Raw genomic sequence first — 22,214 nt, 5'->3', positions numbered from 1 at the left:
GGGCTGTGCTGAGGTCCTGAGTCTTTATGCTGCACTTAGATATTAAAAAGCATAGCTCTACGGCAAGAGGCAGGCAGTGCAGCTTCACAGCTATATACAGCTCCCATCTGACCTGAAATTATTCCTTTGCTGAGTTTCTGATTTTTCCAAAAGTTGCCAAATCTGACTTGCTTTGCAACTAGAAAGGCAAAGCCTCAGCTTGTACAGGTTCTTATTCTCCTCAAATCTGTGTTATGTAAAATATAGAAGAGTTTTGAAAAGAAGGAACGGGAGGAGTTTGGTCCAGTGTTTTTGGTAACCATGCAAAAGACACACTGCCAAAAAAACCCCAATCCCCCACTTTTTAAAAAACCACCTCATTCCAAATATACTGTAATTGCTGAAATTTACCCCTGGAATCCCAAGTTGTGAGGTTAAGTTGTCTGGGACAGATGGAGCAGAGTCTGATGCTGAATGACAGAGCAGCCTTTTTCCCCTGCCTCCGCATAAGGATTTCCTTAGCTGTGTCCCTGCAAGAGCCATGCTTACAGGATGCAGGTGCTAAGACTTGAAAGAGGACAAATTAAAGCCTTGGAGCAGTTGTGTGCAGAGCTATGGTTTGCCATGGCAAGCTTTAGCAATGTAACAAATGCAAAAATCTAAGTGATTGCAGTTTTCATAGCTGGTTGCATCAAGGGTGCAACTGCAAATCAAAAGGGGGAGAGTCTCAGTGGCACCTCTTGAGCTGGGTACTCCGTTCCGTCTTTGCATGATCATTGCTAGAACCATTTACAACTGCTGCATTCCCCAGCACTGCCTCAGAGTCAAACCACCCTGCAACTCCAGCTCTTAATGCCAAAAACCAACTGGCCTCAATTCTTCTGCAGGGCACAAAGGCTGCAAGACCAGCTAAGCCAGCAGCCTCCGACCTTCCTGTTCCAGCCGAGGGTGTCCGTAATATCAAGAGCATGTGGGAGAAAGGGAATGTTTTTTCATCACCCTCTGGGACAGGAACACCAAATAAGGTATGTGTTTAATTTTACATAGTGATTATAAAGAATTATGTTATGGACCTGACCTTGCCATTCATGTTCCTATGAGTAAGCCTGGCTGCTCCTGTTGACATCACTGGTGAAGAATATCCCAAAGGATCCTGAGGTCCTCAGAAACCCACAAAATTGTGTGGCTGCAATATTGAGTATAACGGAAGAATTTAGTGACATACTGAGCTAAGTTATGAGACATTCCAGAGCCACATCAGATATCTTAGACAAATATATCTGGGTAGTTCAAGCGGAGTACAAAGAAATTCTTTGTGTTGGGAAAGATTCTTTTGAGGGACAGAGAAGGATTAAATAGGCAAGATAATGATGATGTTTTATAGATAATGCATAGAAGCATTTGTGAGACCTTTAACTTTTCTACATAAATCCTTAAGGCAACATTCCCTTTCTGTAAGTTGATGTGAGTTGATGAGCATTCATCATAGCCAAAAAACTGAGCCATGGATTGAAGGGGGTTATTACACATAGCCACGAAATTTCAGTACTTTGTTCTAACCTTTTAAAGATTTTTTTTTTTTTTAATGATTTAAATTTTAGGCCACTTAACTCCTCTATTATGTTCTTTTTTGAAAAAATTTAGTTTAACAAAACAAAAATGTAGACTTAGACTGGTGTCTCTCCTTCTTTTAGGCTAAAGATTTTTTTCTCCTTGGAGTTTAGTGTTATGACAGAAACAGCAGGTTTATGTCTAACGTTTATTCCTGGATTAGCACTAAAATGGAAATGATTTTGTCAGCCCACATTTATCATTATGGAAAACTAGAAGGTGGTAGTGCTGTGTAGTTCATAGGGACAATATCTTCCGAGCGCACAGGATGACTCTTAGCTAGCCATAGTCTCAGTGAGGATCTCTATATTAAACTCAGGCTTGGATTTTTTTTTTTTTTAAATCTAAACTGTGGAAAACATAGCAAAAGCTCTTCTGAAAGTCTTCTGATTAGATTTTATTATTTTGCAGGAAACTGCTGGACTGAAGGTTGGTGTCTCCAGTCGTATCAATGAGTGGTTAACCAAGACCCCAGAGAGCAACAAATCACCTGCTCCAAAACCTTCTGTAAGTAAACTTGCAACAACCATCTCTTCAGTAGGTGGGTTCTCTCCTGGGGCAGAGGTGGTGACAGTGCTTCCTCAACCAGCTGATGGTCTTTGGAGGAACCTTGCTGCATGTCCTCTCTTGGGAGCTCGCAGAGGCCCTCTGGCTGCTGACTCCTGGGTAGTCGGAAAAGGGGAACATGAAACAGGGCAGTTCTCACCTTAAAGCTTAGGGGTGCTCTAAAAAGACAGAGTTCGGAGAAGCACTTCTCTGATAGAGAAGGACATTAATTTACCACCTGTGAAAGGCCTACCGTTAATTTAGAAATTACCAGCCGTAGACCTTGGATGAAACACTTGTGCTGTGGCCCTCGCCCTGTAAAAATCTTCCAAGTATATTTTTAAACAGAACTGAAATACTTCAATCCTTTAAGAGCCTAAATGTCATTTCTAATGAAGGCCCTTTATCATGCCCATTACTTCAGCAAGAATCAGAGCAGAAAATGCTATCAAAGTAATAAGCTGGGAGCGTGGGAAGCAGCAGCGTGGATGTGGGAAGGAGCAGAAACAAGTAACTTTGGGGTGGGGAAGGGTAGGGATAAGGAACTGGAGCTGTAGGTGTCCATATTGGAGAACAGCAGGGCATCACTCATGGTGTTAATGATTCAACTTTGGGATTTTATTAAAGAACTGGTTTCTTCCCATATCCTTGTGTAGCATTTTTCTGCCAGTCCACTTGCCCTTTATAAAAGGTGCAGCCTGAAAAATGCTTTCTCAATTCACACTCCTATTTGTCCCAAAGAGAAGCTTGAAATTTGCAGCATTGTCCCTAATGTCAGTATTTACTGGTAGCTACATGGAGATTGTGTCCTTATGGATCTGTCTGTATGAATATAAAAACAAAAGAAGTCATTATGGTCACTGTATTTAATCACAACCACTGAAAACCAGCACAGAATCTGCCTCCAGATTTTCCTCTCTTTCTTTTAAGTTGCACCCTTTAGATAATGTAAAACTAACCTCTTGTTTTCCCCTCAGGCAACTGTTTCTATCTGTCTTCATTTCCCTCTTTCTCAATAGATTGTTCTTTCTTCTTTCAATATCTCTGCTTGAAGGAACCTGCCCTCCTCCTGTTCTTCTTCTTTGAGGGTCTCTTTGCTAAGTTGGTCAGGTAAACCTGTTTATAATTGACTATGAAGGATGATATACATCTGTAACGTGTGATTTTTACTTTTTTTACCAGGATAAATCAAAGGGAAACCTAGAATGTCTTAGTTAGCAAATAACTTCCTACCCCCATCACATTCCACCAAGATAAAGAATTGTTCGAAGCTTTTGTGACCATCAAGATTCTTGTGGTTTTTGGAACAACATTCAATTAAAAGTAGAGGGAGCAAAGATCTCAATTAGTTTTATGGTGAACCTAAATCACAGATCCCAAATGATTTCAGGATTATGGAAGTGGTTTTGTGATAAGGTCCACTGCAATTTTGCTGTTTTCTTCCTTCCTCTGTTACTGCTGAACTCGCTTTTTGAAGTACAGAATTGGCTTAAAGTCTTAACCATCAGCAGCCCTCTTGGCTGTAAATTATGATCAATTCTAGAGCATCTCTGTTGGGTGTAAATACCTCATGCAGAAATCTCATTTCCATTCATCACTGGGCATTTTTCTATCCCAAGTTAGAAATTCTCATGTGCAGAAAACTACCTGTCTATGGATGGCAAGAACAAGATTCTGGAAACCGTGCAGGACTTGAACACTTTTTGAAAAGGAGAGTACTTATGTCCAAAATTGTTTCAATCGTCTTTTGTTTGCCAACCACAGAGGTAGATACCAATCCATCTGTCCTTAAGTAGGTGCATTGCTGCTAGCCTAGCATATGTCATCTTGTAGCCCTCCTTTTCCCCAAGAAGCAGCTTGACTTTTTTATTGAGTTTTGCTTAAAGTCTCCATATACACTAATTTTCAGAGAATATTATTATTTTTTAATGACTTTACCTCACCTGTTTTTTTCTGTTGGGCTAGTGATTGGTATATGCTAAGGTTTTAAAGAATGCAATGGAAATTCAGATGGATATGAAGGACTACAGTGTTAAATCCTGAAACCCATACTTAAGAATGCAGAGGAGGATCTGCTTTTTTGTTGTATTAGAAGTCCTACTATTTTTTTACAGTTTTTTTAAATGAAATATTTTGATTCTGATCTAAAATAACTGAGACAAGCTACCTTTGAATTCCTCCTTAATAGAAATACTATGTCTGAAAAAATCTTTTTTTCTGCAAAAATTGGAACTGTCTTAAAAACCCGATGGTGCAGTAACTTTTCACTGTACTCCCTAGGATGAACATAATAAATTATGGCCAGTCTGTGCAATACTAAAGAGATGCAGCAGGATTGGTTTTTGTCGTAAAGCATGTATATGTGTGGAGTCATGTGAAGTGTCATTCTGAATAGCTTTATAATTGATAGACAAAGTAATATTTACCACTGGTGGATGCTCCTCAACTTTTCTTATGAGGAAGTCGCATTCTAACTTTTTCTCTAACAAATTAAAATAAACCTGAACTAATGTTGTTTTCTGTTCTCTGACATTAATTTAAAAATACAGGATTTAAAACCAGGAGACGTATCTGGCAAACGTAATCTCTGGGAGAAGCAGTCGGTTGAAAAGACAGCTGCTTCTTCTTCTAAGGTAACACTTCAGTGCATTTTTAAAAGGATAATATCTCTGTGGGAGGCTTTCTAGGGGGAAGGTGCCGTTCGCCTTCATACAGTCACTCAGTTGGAATTAGGCCTCTACATGTCTTTTGTTACTAACTTGCCTTTTTATCTGCAAAAGAAAGTACAATGAGGTGCAGAAAGCCATGGGCAGCGTGTAACTTTTATATTCCTATTTGGCAGAGCTATGTAGTGCGTGGAAATCTGTCCTTTGCATAGCGTCGATTTTTTTCCTGTTATAAATATCTATGTTTTCCCATATTCGACTTTAATAATGGGTTATTACTTTTTCAAACAGGTATCAGCTATGGGGAAAAAATCAGAGACTAATGGTAAGTAATTCTAATAATAAACCTGCATATTAAATAGAAACATTGCCATGCTTTCTCACAGGCATATCTGTGTTTTAAAATTCTACAGCTGTTAATGTTGATGCAAAAAAAACCCCTTTTTGCCTTTGCCTTTCAAAAGCTCCATTGCAATATCATCGAAACATGAATGTTTGAGAAATAAACCTAAATCATCTTTCTAGGAGGACTGAGGACTAGCAGTGCTCCAGCCATGTTTGCAAAGCCTTGTTCAAGTGACACGCGTAGCATGTTCGCTGTAGCTGGAGAGTATCATTAAACTGTGTGAGGTCTGAGGAATGGGATGGTCATTTAACTAATTACGGCAAATGCAAGGCATCTGGAAAAGGCTCTATTAAAGGCTGCAGCGGCAATGGATATGCCTTTCATGAGCAGAGAGGGGGAACCCAAAAAGCGAGGCTGTTGCAGCAACATTATTTGAGCAGAAATGGAAGATTTTGGTACTACTGAGAATGAGCCCTGCATCTGATTTTAAACACTGCCACTGGGTAATGATGAAGCCTGATGAAAACTCAGCAGTGTTGATCTTTAAAAATAATTCCTCTGGCTGGTTGTGAGTCTCACGTGCTCCTGCATACCCAGACGGGACTGGAATTCAAATGCATTCAACAGCAGCACTGCTTTTGCTGGAGCTGTGCATTGGTGTCTTCTCAAGGCAAAAAGAGTCTTACTACTGTCATTTTGAAACTACTAGTTTGGGAAACACAACCTAGTTGTACAGAAAGAAATCAGCAAAATTACCCTCCTGGCTTTTTTTATTTTTATTTTAATCTAAACCACTCCAAATAAAACCAATTAAAGGAATTATGTGCCTAAGGACCGGTGAGGAAGAATGGAAATTCACTGATCAATTTAATAGCTTTAAAGATGCTTTGCAATATCCCTCAACTCTTCGCTAGGAATGAAATGATCAAATATAGAAAAACTTTTGGTTTTCTACACATTAATATGTGCACACATTTTTCTTCACATTTGTATGTGAAGCCAGAGGTATGGTATGCCTGTGAACTTTTCTTATCAGTTTAGTGTCATGCTAAATGAAATTGTCTTCCTCCTCCTCTTCTCCTTTTTTAAACCGAGCTGTTAGGAGAGGGGTTTTCAGGCTCACTCAGCATTAGCGCAGCTCTGCTCCCATGGAAGGTGTTAGCAGTCGTGCGTCATCGCCCACAGGAGCAGACCCTGCTGAGTGGTTCAGACACCGCCGAGCCTCTCCTCTAAGGCTGAGTGAGATGAGGGCTTCGGCAGAGGGGTTGCAGGAGGAGGCTCTCAGGAGCTGGCTTTCAGTCTTGCTGTGGACTCGGAGCACGTGCACCAAGCACTGCAGCATAGCCTGCCTTAGCATGGCAGCCCCCCATGTGTGGCTGGGGAGAGCGCTGGGTGCAGCACCCCCCGCATTTCTGGGTGGGAAGCTCCTGAGCTCTCCCTGAGCTGCTTCCCGGGGCTGTCGGAGGCGAGAGAGGTGAAATCCTGCTTGTCCTCTTGGAGACCACCTCTGAGCAATCCCTGTACAGGAGCACAGCAGCATCCAGCTTGTGTCCTGCCTTCTTACATGCGGTGTGTCAATCTAGCGCCATGCCTTCTCTATTTTAGAGATATGTTCGGGTTATTTCAAGCCATCTTTAATCTTTCTCTTTCTCAGCAGGTTTGAGACAATTTGAGAAAGAACCGTAGAAGGCCACTAAAGACGCTGGACCAATCAGTTGGGGGAAAAAAAAAAAAGGAAAAAGTGCTAAATTGTTCTTTTTATATTTATGTTTATTTACCAAAATGTCTTTTTGCATTATCCCAGTTAAAACCATGTATATTAGCACTGTATTTAATAATCAGTCTAGACATTCATCATAATAGTACTGCCTTTGCACAAGAGCCTTTATTCCTAAAGAAACCCATGCTGTGAAATATATAGACTCTCCTACTGATAGTCATAACTAACTATGTATCTGAACAGTGATTTCAACTGGCGTAAGAGGTCAACCCAAAATGCATGTAAAGTGAAGTTGCTTAAGAAAGGTGTGCAGTAAACCTATACAAACAATGGTTACTTTTGTAATACAGAAGTCTTTCTTTCTGCACTTTAGACTAAGGCATGGAAGAAATCTCTTTAGTTGACAATGTAATATTTTCTGTAAGTTGCCCATGTCATAAGAAATACTGCATCAATAACGTGTTTTAATTTTTTTGTTTTATACTTTTTTTAAGTATCAATTTTTCCATTCTAGTTTAAGTTAATACCTAAATTTGGATGATTATGTTAGCTGACAGCGGTACTGATATTTCTTTTTGTTGTTAGTGACTAGTAATTGAATGCAATTTAGAATATATACACACATAGCTTTACAAAGTTTAGCCTAAAGGCACTACTAATGGTAGAATGCTTTAATACGTGCTAGAGTATTATATTTAGTAATAAACATACATAATTAGCCAATATCACAGCTTAAAAAATAAAGACAAAATCACACACTTTTCTATAGTCAGATTTCATAAATGCCATTAGAGGTATGGTGAGATAAGTATTAAAAAAATTTAAATGTCAGTTGCCCAGTAATGGGTAATTAAAAAGAAAGTATAGTTTTTAAAAGAGGAAAAGGTAAGGGTATAGAGGGTCAAAAATAGGTCACTTGTATAAAACATTGTAGTTTAATTTATATAAAACTACCATAATTAAAGAGAAAAAAACTTAAACACAGTTGAAGCTTGTTTCAAATGACTGTACACTAAATCTTGCCATCCATCAGTGCCGTACACTAAGTCCACCTAAAATGAAGTAAACCTCTATCTTTATAGTGCTTCTTTTTAACTCTCTCTCCCAAATATCTTATTTACAGATGTTTTCATTTGTATATAGTAAACACATGGCTATAAGACGTCAGCTTGGTTTGAATTTACATGCCATACAGTTTAGCATTTACATCCTACAGTGTATGGGTGGCATAAACTGAGCAACTGAAGTAGCCCCTGAGCATGTTGTTAACAGCTTCGTTGTGCATCGGAACTACCAGGATCTCCCTTTTCACCACTTCCATCTCTTACAGCATCTGACTTCTTCCTAAAGAAGAATAATGTTATACTTCAACGCAAAGATGAGCTCCCCTGCTTGGCTGAAACATCTTGTTTACATATAGAGATGCACGTAGTTATGTGTAGGGGGTGAAACTGTGCCTGACATTGTCTGTGAGTTGTCATGTTTTTTGTTTGGGGGTTTTGTAAACACTCCTCTGAGTCTTTCAAATACATCCGATAGCTGCAATAAAAATGATTTGTTCAAACAATGTACTCTGAAACTGCATCCACAATAAATGGAATATTTCCGTCAGCAGCCCCCTGTTTGTTAATAAGTAGGAATGAGCCATTTGTTGTAACTGGGATAGGAATCGTGCTAAGGCCGTGTAAGATAAGGTATCATTGCAAAGAAGCTCGAAGGATGTCTCTCCTGATGTACTATCCTACAGCAGACAGCCAAGTTGTAAAATCAGCAGCTTTAACCTACATATTCTTAAGGGAGGGGGAAAAAAAAAATCTTAATTGATGTGCCTATCGGTACAAGATGGGAGCTGTGCATCATCCAGAAGTCAGTGTGCTCAGCAAAGTACGTTCTGACCTAGCAGTACAGCCATCTGCTTCCCTGCTTTGAAAAGCGTTTTCTGTGTGAGAGCCATCATGTTTCTCTTCTGTCTGTCTCGGTGGGATGTGCTTCCAGGCTTGGATGATCACAGGGACCAAGCCTGGGGAGCTGCTGGCTCTCCTGTCATCCTCCTATCTCCTTCATTTTTGCTCTAACGGCAGCACAGCATGTAATGCCCAGCTCTAACCAGGTCATGGTCATCTGAAAGAGGCCCCCCAGGCTGCTGCCAGCTCCACGGGAACCACTGGGAAGGCTGCAGCAAGCACAGCTTTCTGAACTACTGGGGGAGAAATAATCGGATGCTGCCTAATTTAACCTGAAAAGAGCTTGTATGCTTGAAAGTGTGCCCGTTCTGCCTTGCACTGACCAACTACATTGCTACATTTCTCTGCAAGCTTTGCTAAAGTGACGCTTTTCCTTGTTGATGTAGATAAGTTTCTTTTGCTCCTGGTTATCGCCTTTTCTGAGAGCGTGGAAGCATGCTGGGCACAATCGGTTTTACTTCCAGGAAATACTGTAGTGTGATGCGGTCATGGTTTATTCCCACCAGCTGGCATGACCCCCTGGCAGAATTCGCCAGACATCCCAGTGGCTGGCTCAGCAGCGCTGCAAGTTTTTTTGGCATTTCGATACCATTATGAGGTTATGATTTTTCAGACAATGGTGTTCTTAAAGAAAAGTTTTTCTATGTTTTCCTTAGATAAAGCCAACCCTTGTCTGGATATATTGTTCTGAATGCTGCCAGCAGAGTTGCAAAAATCTAATTTTGTGTTTGAGACTTCCAGAGCAAGTCAGTCTGAGTTTGTAGGTAGCCCTTATGTTCAGCTGGGTGGATTTTGATGTGCATTATCACTGCATATGATGCTGTCTTCAACTTTTCACCACTAATCGCACAGGAGTTCAATTTCTAGGTGTTCAGAGGGAGGGCTATGTGACATAATAGGTACAACTTTGTTCTTCAGGTTCTAGCTAGAGCATGATCCTGTTTGATGCATAAGCCACAAGGTAGTCTCTATGTATTGTTCTTGTACAGGAATTATAGCTCATTTCTATCTGTATTAAAATTTAAAAAAACCCAGACTTCAGGCATGTTTTTATAACTAATTGTGTGAAGGAATTTAAGCACTACACTGAGTAAGTTTTGTTGTTACTCAAACTTTATTAATATAAAATTTTAAAGCATTAGAGATTCACACTATAAAAATCACAACTATGTAAAAAGCAAAGTAATTAAAGAGAGCATTCCTTGACAGCAACTCATGAGCCAGTATGACTGACCACACTGGAAATTACATATAAAAAAATTGTGTAAGTAACCAGAGTTTTTTTGTTAAACATGTCTTTAATTAAGGAAGACAAGGAAAAAAGGAAATGAAGAGACATTGTCTTTTTACTATTAATCAAAACCAGATTTGTGCTAACCATCTTTACAAGAGATCCATCCCTATTGATGCATTCTTATACCAGCTAGTGGTCTCCTCCTAAAAAAGGAGGACAAGTAACTGCTCATAATGATTGTCAAGTACAGAAGAAGAAATCAAGACCAAGCTACGGAGTATATCTTCTAATCTGGAAGGAGTTACACAGAAGTCTCACCGCTGGCATTAATATTCTGCTTTGAATGGGTAGTCCTTGTGATTGACAGCTCTGAGAAGAGAAAGAACTGGTTATTTAAGTATTGTAGAAAGTATCTTCAGCAGCATTTCCCTACTGCAGTCTCCCACCCCCACTGCCAATGTACTCAAGTCTTGCTGCTGTCATTAATTTGAACACAGGCTTGTGAGCAAGCACATGCAACACCAAGATGCTGAAGGGAATGCCCTGAACGAATCTCCCTCCTGATGTCAGTTCCAGGACGTGTGTTGTTACCCGGGGTCCAGGGTTTAAGATAAGAGCTCTCCCTGGTTTTGGGCATGTATGTTTTCAAGATACGGGGGATGAAAATACAGATAGAGATAGGCCTAGTGGATAATAAAGAACATACTGGAGCACGGGAACTGCCCTCCAGTTCCTGTTAAAGCTGAGGATGACATCCATCTCCTTTTCAGACAGTTCAAAGTCAAACACCTAGCAGGGAAGAAAAAAAAAACAAACAAAAAACCAAGCCCTTTTTACTTAGGTTCATGAGTAGTTAGCTACTAAGTGTGCTTCATGCATTTATGACTTGAGGTAGGAACATACTGCATCAACACTAAGCATAGTTAAGAAATCCTCTTATTTCTCAGCCAAATACCAATTTACCCTTGAAGTAATCACAACAGTCCTTTTCTCTCTGATGTGCTGTTCATAGCAAGTCTTACAGTTCTGGATGGCTGAATGCAAACACCACTGAAGTTTGTGTTGTAATGCACAGACAGAAAAATTAAGGTGCTAAGGACGGATTACTCGATGTGTCACAAATACTGGAACTAGCAGTAAATATTTCTGCTACAACAGAGGACCACTGGGTACCAACTGCAAATAGTTGTCTCACAGTTAATCATCTAAGAATTCTTGCTGATGGTTCATAGGAGAAATAAGTCCAAAATGTAGCAGCATGGATTGAAAGTAACACAGAGATACCATCTAAGATGCCAGGCCTTATCAGCAAGCATCCAGCTGAATCTCCCTGCCAAGGGGAACCACAGCCTCAAAGTGAGACAAACCGTAACACAGCTGGTGTTTACAATTTGTTCCTTTACACCCTAAAGAGGAGCTCACTAAGCATTTCCCAGACAGAAAGTCCAAAACTGGGATTCCCTTTCCAGGGCAGCAGAGCTCAGACCAGCCTGGTGTAACCCATTTCTCTCCTGGCAGGAACAAAATGCTTTTCCCCAGAGAACAAGTGCGGATGGTTAAGTAGTGCTGAGCCCTGATCTTTACATCTCTGCACTTCCCTTCCAATGCCTCTTAGGTGCTGCTTGGAAACATGGAGGCGATATGGGTGTGAGTGCCTATCCTGTGTAAAAAGGTAGCAGCAGTCCCAATGGACATTTCACCTTGATGTTTTCCTCAACACGCTGTGGTTTGTCAGACTTGGGAATGACAATCACATCTCTTTGGATAAGGAACCGGATCAGAACCTAGGAAAGGGCAAGGAGGAGCATGAACACAGGGGTACCAAGAAATCTGTTCAAATGCACTTTGTGTTCTCTCTTACCTTTTTTTTTTTTCCATGCACAAACCAATTTCTTTTTCTACAACCATGTTCGCTCTTTGGAAGACTCTACTGGTTTACACACAGGAGTTTGATGTGCCAGCATTTGCTTGCAGTCTACTGACAAACTATAATTGTTTCTGGCCTATGTTGTTTCTACATCCTGGCTTCTCCAGGATTTGTTTTTTTTTTCATTAGGGTAGTGGGGGGGAGAAAAATGATGATGCTTCTGGCTTGCGTTATATAGGTGCTCAGACCAAATGAACATAATGATACTGCAGATTATTTTGGGCTCACAGGTAAGTACCTCACCTAGGTTAAGCTTTTTGAAGTCCTTAAAAGGAAAAACATATTTATAGATTTTAAAAGTTCACCTCCCTCAAAAGAGGACTGTTGCACACAATTTTTCATCCTGCCCTCCCTGTCTTAAAATATGACTATGGTTGATTGCTTGTGAACATGTGGGTTGGTTTGAAGTGCACTTTCTGCACACCCTGGGCAAGAACTCATTTGTGTGACTAGCAACTAATAGAGAAAAAAATTCATCTTGAATAATCAAGCAGCTTTCAATGATTCTTTGTGAACACAAGCAAACGGAGCAATCAAGTCTGCGAATTACAAGACTTCTCTGAAGAATAACTTAGCTAGAGAAATGAATAACAAGTTGGCTTGATGATTTGTAAGTAAACCTCAGAGGAAAGGGGTTCTCCGGGAGCAAGCGCTTCTCTCTGAGAGCAGAAGAAATCTCCCTAGGAAGGGGAACACCTGAGGTAAGCACATACCACTGCTGATCAGCTCCCCCCCCGCCCCAAAACTCAGCACTCAAGACCTCTTAGAAAATACCTGATAATTCCTATGAATGCTGGTAAGAACTGGGGCAGTATGAAGAGTCAAGTGCAGTTCGGCCTCATTGTACTGTATCTCTAGAGAAGGCAGCATCTGCTAAGACTGGCTATCAGCCTGTAAAAATGTCTGAGGAGGAGGAATAGTTTGGCCTGACAACCCCACTTACCTGGGCAGGGGTTTTATGATGTCTAACTGCAATCTCTTTAATTCTGGGATCATCCAGCAGCACAGGTTCCCCTGGCTTGGCCCTATTAAAAACAAAAGCCAGGATATTGATGGTAGAAAGATGTTAGCTTCCCTGCAGAAAGCCTGACGTTTTGTGTGAAATAATCTGCAACAAAGTAACAGCACTTTTCTCATTATACCTGCATTGTTTACATCATTTGCCTCAAAGATTCAAGTTGCAAATGCATTGTTTTGTGTATTGAAAGGCTGCAATGCTTTCTTACCATGGGCGGTTAGGAGAGCCAAGGGGGCTGTACGCAGTCACAGCAATCCCTTTGGATTTACAGTACTTGATCAACTTTTCCTGGGTTAGGTATGGATGACATTCAATCTGCAAGCACAGAAACACGGTGGTTGGTACAGAGGCAGACTGCACGGGCTCCAGAGCATAACATTTTAATTCCCCTTGGGTCACAGAAAATGTGAAGACTCCCAATATCATGATTAAAATCTATCTTATAAAAAAGTTATTCATGTCACAGCAATATCTAGAGGCCTTGCACAGAGAACGGGGCTTCCTCATGCTACACATTACACAAGATAGCGAGAAATAGATGAGAAGAGTGAAAGTCCTATCTGTGTCAGGAATCGGGGAAATCAGTCTTCCTGGACTACTGCAGAGCAGGATTGCATCTTCAGAGGGGCAGCTCAGAATACCTGAAGTTTAGTTTCTGCTCTGAGTCACCCAACGTCTCCTCTCCTCAAGGAGTCTCCCTGATTCCTGAAGAAGCCGAGGGAGACAAGATTCCCTAGGTTAGTGTCCTGGTTTCAGCTAGGACAGAGTTAATTTTCTTCCTAGTAGCTGGTATAGTGCTGTGCTTTGGATTTAGTAGGAAAATAATGTTGATAACACACTGATGTTTTTAGTTGTTGCTAAGTAGTGTTTATACTAAGTCAAGGATTTTTCAGCTTCTCATGGCCAGCCAGCAAGAAGGCTGGAGGGGCACAAGAAGTTGGGAGGGGACACAGCCAAGACACCTGACCCAAACTGGCCAAAGAACTATTCCATACCATATCACATCATGCCCAGTATATAAACTGGGGGAGTTGGCTGGGAGGGGTGGATCGCTGCTCGGGAACTAACTGGGCATCGGTCAGCAATTGCATTGTGCATCACTTGCTTTGTATAGTCTAATTCTTTTAGTATTACTATTGTCATATTATTATTATTATTATCATTGTTTTTCATTCCTTTCTGTCCTATTAAACTGTCTTTATCTCAACCCACGAGGTTCTTTTTCTTCGATTCTCTCCCCCATCCCACTGGGTGTAGGGGGGGAGTGAGCGAGCAGCTGCATGGTGCTCAGTTGCTGTCTGGGGTTAAACCATGACAGTTAGCTCATGTTGTGACCAGCCATTCGGGCAAGACGTCCTTTAACTGGAAACAGGAGCCTACACAGGGATGCTGCTCAACTTGCCACAAGTCATAGGATGAGCACAGGGCTATGTCTACACTGCATAACGTGGCACCATGCACGTACCCAGCTGTTCCTAAATGCTATAGCTTTGCTAATAGGCATGGTGACATGAAATCCATGTACAGCAGTTTATTTAGACCTGAGCTAGATTAGGCAACTACTGTAACAACAGAGTGTGGCACAGGCACACCCATGGAAAAGCAAACTGGAGTTAAAGCCTGAAGTTCTTCAAACTGTTGAAGTTGGTGCAGCTTTTAACGTGGGGGTAGTTGTGTCCATTCCCACCAGAACTTTATAACCCTCAATAAAATCTTTCCAAGTCCTATGTCCCCCTTGTGCTAAGCCTGGCCAGTGCACACACTAGCCCCAAGCCTGGCACTGCAGCACAGGCAGCACCGTGCCTGCACAGGACCCAATGTGGGGATTTCCCTGGATATTCCCAAGCTGGCAGAGATGGGTATTCAGCACCCTCAGCCAAGTGCAAAGAAGTCACATATGGAAGAAAGTCAGAAGGTCCTGATGCCCCTGCTGTCCTGTGATTTCATTCATGAGGTACGTGGTGAGAATTTGTTATGTAACTGTATACTTCAACCCTCCTTTCTATAATGAAGTTCAGTGAAATGGTTTATTTTATGTTGAAAAATAAATAAGTCTAGTGAATGAGTTAGAGCATTCCTGTACATTCCCATGCCTGTGCAGTAGCTCGCAGTGGGGATTTTGCTGGTTATCCCAGGGCTGGAAGAAATGGGCCTGTGGCAACTTGGGCTGTGACATCCAAGTAGTACTTGGGGGTGTGAAAGAGGATGTGTAGCAGAAAGTCAGAAGGTCCTATACAAGTTAATGGATATTTTCACTGTTTTCCAATGTCTAAAAATGAAATATTCTCATCTGTTTCATATTACTGAGAGATGCATAATCCATACTGTTTTGTATGATATTGCTCTCAAATCTCCACTGCATTATATACACGCAAGTCTACAAAAATTTTTTCTGTTGAGATCCCTGTCAGCTAAAACCCATCAAGACTGGCACCATACTGAAGCCTTGCATATTGCAGGCAGCACTGACTTGAAGGGTCATTCAGACAACCAGAGATACCTAGTGCTTTGTGAGATCTTTCCATGGCACCAAAACTATTTAAACGTCATGGCAGAAGTCAGTTTTAGAGCTGAAGTGCAGCATGAATATATTTAGGAATATTCCAAGGTTAGTTGACATCAATGGAAATAAAAACCTTACCTGGTTATTTACCGGCTTGTATTTCAGTCCCGGCTTGTTCAAGAGTCTTTCAATCTGCTCGTGGTTAAAGTTGGAGATACCAATGGCTTTTACCAGACCAGCATCCACCAGCTCTTCCATGGCCTAATGAGTAAGGACAACCAACATGTGCTTATGAGGTGGTATTATTACTGTCAACTTGTGGTGATTTAACCCCAGCCAGCAACTAAGCACCACGCAGCTGCTCGCCCCTCTCCTGTCCCAGTGGGATGGGGAGGAGAATTGGGAAAAAAAAGTAAAACTTGTGGGTTGAGATATGAGCAGTTTAATAACTAAAGTAAAATAAAATATAATACTACTACTACTATAATAATAATAAAATATAACACTAGTAATGAAAAGGAATATAACAAAAAAAGAGAAATAAAACCCAAGAAGAGACAAGTGATGCACAATGCAGTTGCTCACCACCCGCTGACCGATGCCTGAGCAGCGATCCACCCCTCCTGGCCAACTCCCCCCAGTTTATATACTGAGCGTGATGTTCTATGGTATGGAATACCCCTTTGGCTAGTTTGGGTCAGCTGTCCTGGCCATGCTCCCTCCCACCTTCTTGCACACCTGCTTGCTGGCAGAGCATGGGAAACTGAAAAATCCTTACCTTAGGATAAGCCTACTTAGCAACAACTAAAACATCAGAGTGTTATCAACATCATTCTCACACTAAACCCAAAACACACTGTACCAGCTACTAAGAAGAAAATTATCCCAGCTGAAACCAGGACACAACTACACTATTTTATTTCCCTAAAGCTAATGACAAACCAACAAACAACTCACTCTAGATTAAGTAATAGTATCTCAAATAATAAAAAATCTTTGCAACTTGTATTATCCAAATGCTTTATGTCCCATTGCACATGGGAAAGTAATATAAGAAGAATGGCTTGGCCAAGCCCTTTGTAGCAGGAAGCGAAATTCTTTTGCTTTGGCTTCTTTGGGGGTCATTTTACTAGAGCTAAAAAAGCAAGGGAGACCCCTCCACCTCCTCCCCTGCCTGCACGCTACCTCTGAGTTGGCAGAACACAGCAGGGAGAACGTTAGCTTAAACTCAGTTACCTCAAAATACTTTCTTGCAACTGTAATCTGCTGTTGTAGAGAAAACTATTAATTCCCAGAGCTGCAGCATCACAGAGGTGCAGGTAGCAGGAGCAGACCCTGAATACTCTCCATCCACGAGGAAAGGAGGATTGAAGGACCGCCTGAGATGCTGATGCCCAGCACTGAAAAGTGTGAGAATTTCCTATCTGTATGAAACACTCAGTAAATTAACAGCCACACCTGGATTAATCTATGCTTCGGTTCTACCATTGTGTGTATTCAAATACTATTTTAGTGACAGCACCTCCTCTTTAGTCTTAGTAAAGACATCCCCCTCTTGCTCCTCAAAACAAGAGGTAGCAGCAGCTCTGCTTGTTCTCGTCACGAAATACAATTTTGTGTGATTATCCTTGTACCCAAACCTACCCCTTAATTTCATCGTGCATGCAGATCTCTGCTCCATCTTTAGTGCTGACGCCTGCTCTAAAGAGCAAACATTAACTTACCTCCCATGTGTCCAGAAAATCTGTATCACTGGGGACACTCATACCCTTGTCATCCACAGGATGCAGTTCTTCACCAGCCTGTTATTTCAAGGCAGATAATACACAGACTTTTCTTAAGAGTTGCATTTCCTACTGTTTACTAGCCCTTCTGACTGGATTTATAGGCAGAAAATTAGCAGCTTATTAAAACATATCGCATAATGAAAATTATGCATGTTCATCAGTATTCTCTTTTGGAGGAGGGCTATATTTCTCCAAATCAATCCCTGCATACAAAGAGTGGGGATTAGTAGTGATTATGTAACTTAGGCAGATCTAGAGAGAAGGGAACAGACACCCCCCTATCTTTATTCTAGAGTTCTTATTTATTTTACACAGGTGTAGACCGGGGAAAAAAGAAGCACATTCTTTCTGCGCTGTGCTTTATTTTTCACTGTTGGTTACTCCAGATCAAGCCAACATCTCCAAAACCTGAGATGTTCACACTGTTCTGGCTCAGCAGAAGGCCACGATCCTGAACTGCACCGTCCTGCGTTGGTTACGGTTTCCCTGAAGACCCAGGGGGCTCATTAGCAGTGCTCGTACCTAGAACTATCTCATTCCAACAGGTGTGGAAGCCAGACCCATGTGTTAAAACATACCAGTTAGTGAATGAATGCTTGTTACCACCAGGTTCAGGGAAGAGCCAAATGAACCATAGCATATCCCAGCTGCATAATGAAGATGGTCACAGCATAGATGAGAGAATGGACCATGTTTCTAGCCAGGTAAGGAGAAGGGGGATGTACAGCAGGACTACCTTGAATCCCATAGGGAAGTGCATCAGGTAGAGGTCAAGGTAGTCCAGTTGCAGTGCAGCGAGGCTCTTCTTGCATGCTACCTTAACCAAGGACCTCTCGTGAAACGTGTTCCACAACTGTGGGAAGAAACCAAGGCCGATTGTGACTCTACAGCTTCCACAGTCCAGACCAGGGGACAGAAGCTTCTCCCTTGGTGGTCTGGGAGGACAACTCACTCCCTACCTACTCAGTGCATGCTGAAGACAAGGATGCCAATATTTTAATGGTTAAGGTAAGACAATCATACCACAAATAAGGGAGTCAGTCGTGAAGGTGGACAGTCAGTATTCCTACTTATGAAAAGAGATTCTTAGAAAGACATGTAACACTCTGCCAGGTGTATCTGACACAGCAAAGTTGTTAGTGTTAGAATTTTTTTTTTTCAGCCTAGATTTTGAGTCTTGAGCAGCTCATAGCTACCCTCCTTCTGTCCCTTTTAACTAGCCACAGTGAGAACTGTTGTCAATTTTACTTCATTTTTGAAATGAAAATTAAAGTAATTTAAATAGAAGACCTTGCAAGTATTATTCAAATTAAAACTTGTTCTTTAACAAAAATGAAGAGTATGTGGAAAAGCTTAGTTATATTCAATGTTTTCTGGTTTTGCTGGTGAAAACCCCAAGTCATAAGTTTTCTAGTTGAAGTGTTCTTACTTTTTGTAAAAATCATTGCTGAGACAAGTGGACGAGATAAAGGAATGGAGTAAATACATGTAAAATACTTCAGACTCAAGTCCCATACTTTAATTTCTGTTCCCTTTCAGGCTTACATTTTGTACATGACACCATTTTCAAATGCCTTGCACACCAGTAAGTAGCACAGCACCTTTGAATTCAGACATCTGTCTTGTCTTTTTTTTCTGATCTTTCTAGGGTGTGTGCAAATGAGCCTTCAGTATAATTAAGTGACATAATAGATGCAAGGAAATTATTCGAGCAGCAACAGCCATACTACCTTTCCTAAGTTGTCAGTGGTTCCTGATAAAGCTCAGTCCAAATTGCAAATAAAGGATGGAATTTATAGCACACAACAAGACAACCATGAAGTGAATGTCGGAGAAGGGAATAGGTCCTTATGTTACTTTACAGATGGAACAAGGGTTTCTCTCTGAGAAAAGCTAAATGCCCCAATAATCCTGCATCCTTGTACCTTAGTGACAATGAAGAGGTCTTCCCGTTTCACAGCCCCCTCCTTGATCTTCTGCTGGACTGCATTCCCTATTTCATTTTCATTCTGGTAGAAATAAGCACAGTCGAAGAGGCGGTAACCTGCATCAATAGCAAACTTCACCACCTCTTCCACCTTTCCTGGAGAAGCCTGAAAGCAAACACAATCAAACCATGAGCTTTTCCATGGCCTTCTGCCAGCGCTCGCTGCTGTGACAGCTCTGCAAAGTCCCTGTTTCCACCTGCTGCTGGAGTTTCCTTGTCACCTGCATTTAAACTGAGTTTCAACTTTCCAGGCAAATAGCATTTTTGTAGGGAAAAGGAACAGAGCCGAAAGGTGTTAGCTTCTGCAAGACATTTTGACTCTGCCGTTTCCAGCAGCATAATGCCCACTATCATTTCCCCTCATTTGCTCTCAGTGTTGCCCAAGCATTTTTGCTGGTTTAACTTCCCCAAACCCTTCCCCACGAAGGCGGTTTCATGGCACAGGGCTCCTATCAGCCAGTGACCCCACCCCAGGGCTGCAAGCTGCAAGCGCCGGGCCAGGCAGCCTTTCGCAATCTACTTCTGGTTCTTTTTTGTTGGTTTCTTCTTTTGCTTCCCCTCCTCTTTTTCTCTGCATTCCTCCGCCTGCTTCAGCCCGTTTTATTTTTTTGCCTTTTTTTCCTTTGCTTTTTGCTCCTCGAGCCCTCTTCTCCCCCCACCCCCGCGGCCCCCCCGCCGCCGCCTGGCCGGCCGCCCGGTTACACAAGCGATCGCGGGCGAGGGGCGGGCGCTACAAGCGGGCGACGAGACCCCACTCCCCGACCCCCACGCAGGGACATGGTTGCGCCGCACCGCGGGAGCCCCGGGTTTGGTCGCGGTTCTTCTTCTTTTTTTTTTTTATTTTTTTTTGCTTTTCATCTTCGCAGCGCCCGCCGGATCAGCGTCCTCCGGCCCGCCCCGGTACCTGCCAAGTGCCCAGCCCCAGGGTAGGCATCTTCATCTTGTTGCTCAGCTCCACGCAGGGGCTCGCCATAGCGTCTGCGGGTGTTCGTCCGTCTGTCCGTGCGTGCCCACCGCGGCCCGTGGGCGCTTTAAGGCGCGGAGCCGCCCCGCCTCAGCCCGCGCCCGCCGGGCCGCCGGGGCCGTCCCCCCCCCCTCCCCACCTCCGCCGGGGTTTCATTAGATGTGAGACACAAGATGGCCGTGATTTTGAGATTTTGGTTGGCTGCAGAAGCCTGATGCTAAGAGGACATGTTTGTTTGCTTTGTTTTTGCGTTGAACAAACTAAAAGCAAATGCCTTAGTGATGAGCCTGGCACTTTGCACGTGTTCTTCTGCAGTGGAGAGAGCCTGACGGGTGCTAGGAGAATTGCTGCATGGGGCAATGAGTGTCTGGGCCCTCGAAGGATTTTCTCAGTTACTCTCAAGTGGTGACAAATGGACTGAAATCTCCATCTTTTATCCGAGAAAATATTAGGCTCACCTGCTGTTCACAGAGGAATTCGTTAAAAGGGAACATGGTCTTACCTTCACATAGATTCTGCGTTCCCTGTCTTTGCAGAGGAGTGGGCTCCCGTCGTGCTCCCCGCAGGACCGTTGTGTCAGGCTGTGTGAAGGCATCAGTTCCCTGTGCTCGATTAAAATGTCAGCCAGCATCAGTAGGGTGTCGGAGGCTGCAAAAGGGATTTGTGATCACAGCTTGTCTACAGGTAGTGCTTTAGTCCAAATAAAGCCCCTGCTTTTTATGTAGGGTCAAAATGCATTCAGAGGGCTGACATTTAAAGGCGGCAGGAAACTTTGCGCAAACGGAGTGCCTCAGAAATCAAGAGCCAGGGGCCTGGAAGGGCTGGGCTACTTAGCTGACAGCTGTCTTGAGGAAAAGGTGCTTCATGTTAGGAAGCTGATGTAATTTCAACACCCTGCCTTAGGCATCTCACAGGTCACAGAGCCTAGGCTTTGTGTTTATCAGAGTAGGGATTCTCTGCTTCTTGAGCCTTCTTTTTTCTTTTGCTTATATTGCTATAAACTCCTTCTTGCTCATTGTTGACCCCTGATTACCAGTTTACATGTTGTCCAAGTTCCACTGGTGTCTTCTTGTGAGTTGTACAGTGTGAGTGAGGGAGAATCAAACATTTTATGCTTGGACTGATAATGTTTGCCTATCAAAATACAGAGGCAACTGTGAATTATTGTGCCACTAGTGCATTCTAACCACAATGTTTGATGTGATTTGTTAAAATGTTTGTGCACTTGCATTATTTAAGCTGCTTTTACAGGACAGTATTTTCAGTTGATTGGCAGATTCATGTTCTGGATTGATACTTGAACAAAATCTCTTCCTGCTCTCCTTGGCCTTGTTTCTAAGCCATTGGCTTAACCAAGCTTTATCATCATCTTTCTGCTGCCTTGGATGTCACCACACTTTGCAGAACGAAAAGGATACCAAACTGATATGAAGTAGAGAGAGAGAAGCAAAATGTAGGCAGGGAAACAAAATTTTCAAACTGACATGACGACTCCAGTATGGTCAAACTAGAGCAGTGGGAGGATGTCTCTTCTATTGAAAACAAATATGAGAAACCCCACCAAACAAACCCCCCAAAAAAGAAAAAAACAAAGCTACTGCAAGAGATGTGAAGAATTTGACAGAAAAGAGAGAGCAAGATCTACAGAAAAAAGACAGAAAGAAATCTGTAGAGATTTTATAAAATCAATAATAGTACATTGATTTTAAGGCCAGAAAGGACCACACTACTCTTCTGCACTGACCTCCAATTACACTGACAAACTTTTACACCAAGCTTATGACATATACCTGTTGCTGAATTTATTATTGAAGACGCTTGGGTGCTACAGCAATAGGAGCTGACTAAAATCATGTAAAGAATAGACTAGAAAATGTTGAGATTGAGCTACAACTTACCTTTAATTACATCAAATCTTGGTCTGAAAGGTGTAAGAACCAATCATAATTGGCTCTTTCTTCT

At 42.1% G+C, this 22,214-nt stretch overlaps 2 protein-coding genes across 6 annotated transcripts in view; one reads left to right on the top strand and one right to left on the bottom strand.

Moving 5' to 3' along the window:
• CALD1 (caldesmon 1) overlaps positions 1 to 8,479 on the top strand; it is a 198,109-nt gene extending 189,630 nt beyond the window's left edge. For 4 of the 5 annotated variants that reach the window (XM_050915442.1, XM_050915438.1, XM_050915439.1 and 1 more), the window contains 5 exons: positions 867 to 1,004; positions 2,002 to 2,097; positions 4,686 to 4,769; positions 5,094 to 5,127; positions 6,803 to 8,479. In XM_050915442.1, the coding sequence (XP_050771399.1) occupies positions 867 to 1,004; positions 2,002 to 2,097; positions 4,686 to 4,769; positions 5,094 to 5,127; positions 6,803 to 6,834 (384 nt within the window). In that variant the 3' untranslated portion in view covers positions 6,835 to 8,479. The remainder of the gene's footprint in view (positions 1 to 866; positions 1,005 to 2,001; positions 2,098 to 4,685; positions 4,770 to 5,093; positions 5,128 to 6,802) is intronic. The other variant, XM_050915440.1, reaches the window with a different exon arrangement.
• Positions 8,480 to 9,929: 1,450 nt separating this feature from the next.
• LOC127029689 (aldo-keto reductase family 1 member B7-like) lies at positions 9,930 to 20,276 on the bottom strand. Its single transcript, XM_050915445.1, has 10 exons — positions 20,193 to 20,276; positions 19,227 to 19,394; positions 18,038 to 18,154; positions 17,239 to 17,316; positions 15,653 to 15,775; positions 13,220 to 13,326; positions 12,937 to 13,018; positions 11,767 to 11,850; positions 10,773 to 10,855; positions 9,930 to 10,435 (listed from the first exon to the last, which is right to left on the bottom strand). The coding sequence occupies exons 1-10, from the start codon at positions 20,259 to 20,261 to the stop codon at positions 10,393 to 10,395; spliced, it is 954 nt and encodes a 317-aa protein (XP_050771402.1). The 5' UTR covers positions 20,262 to 20,276; the 3' UTR covers positions 9,930 to 10,392.
• Positions 20,277 to 22,214: the final 1,938 nt, after the last annotated feature.

This window comes from Gymnogyps californianus, chromosome 1, assembly GCF_018139145.2.
Source record: "Gymnogyps californianus isolate 813 chromosome 1, ASM1813914v2, whole genome shotgun sequence".
Lineage (NCBI taxonomy): Eukaryota > Metazoa > Chordata > Aves > Accipitriformes > Cathartidae > Gymnogyps > Gymnogyps californianus.
This window is presented reverse-complemented; position numbering and strand designations above follow the sequence as displayed.

Excerpts from the sequence above, each read along its gene's own strand:
- LOC127029689 (XM_050915445.1), bottom strand. The coding sequence starts at position 20,261 with ATGGCGAGCCCCTGCGTGGAGCTGAGCAACAAGATGAAGATGCCTACC. Across the intron at positions 17,317-18,037 it reads ACTTCCCTATGGGATTCAAG|GCTGGTGAAGAACTGCATCC; the intron begins GTAGTCCTGCTG and ends TTGAAATAACAG. Across the intron at positions 13,327-15,652 it reads ACAAGCCGGTAAATAACCAG|ATTGAATGTCATCCATACCT; the intron begins GTAAGGTTTTTA and ends CTGTGCTTGCAG.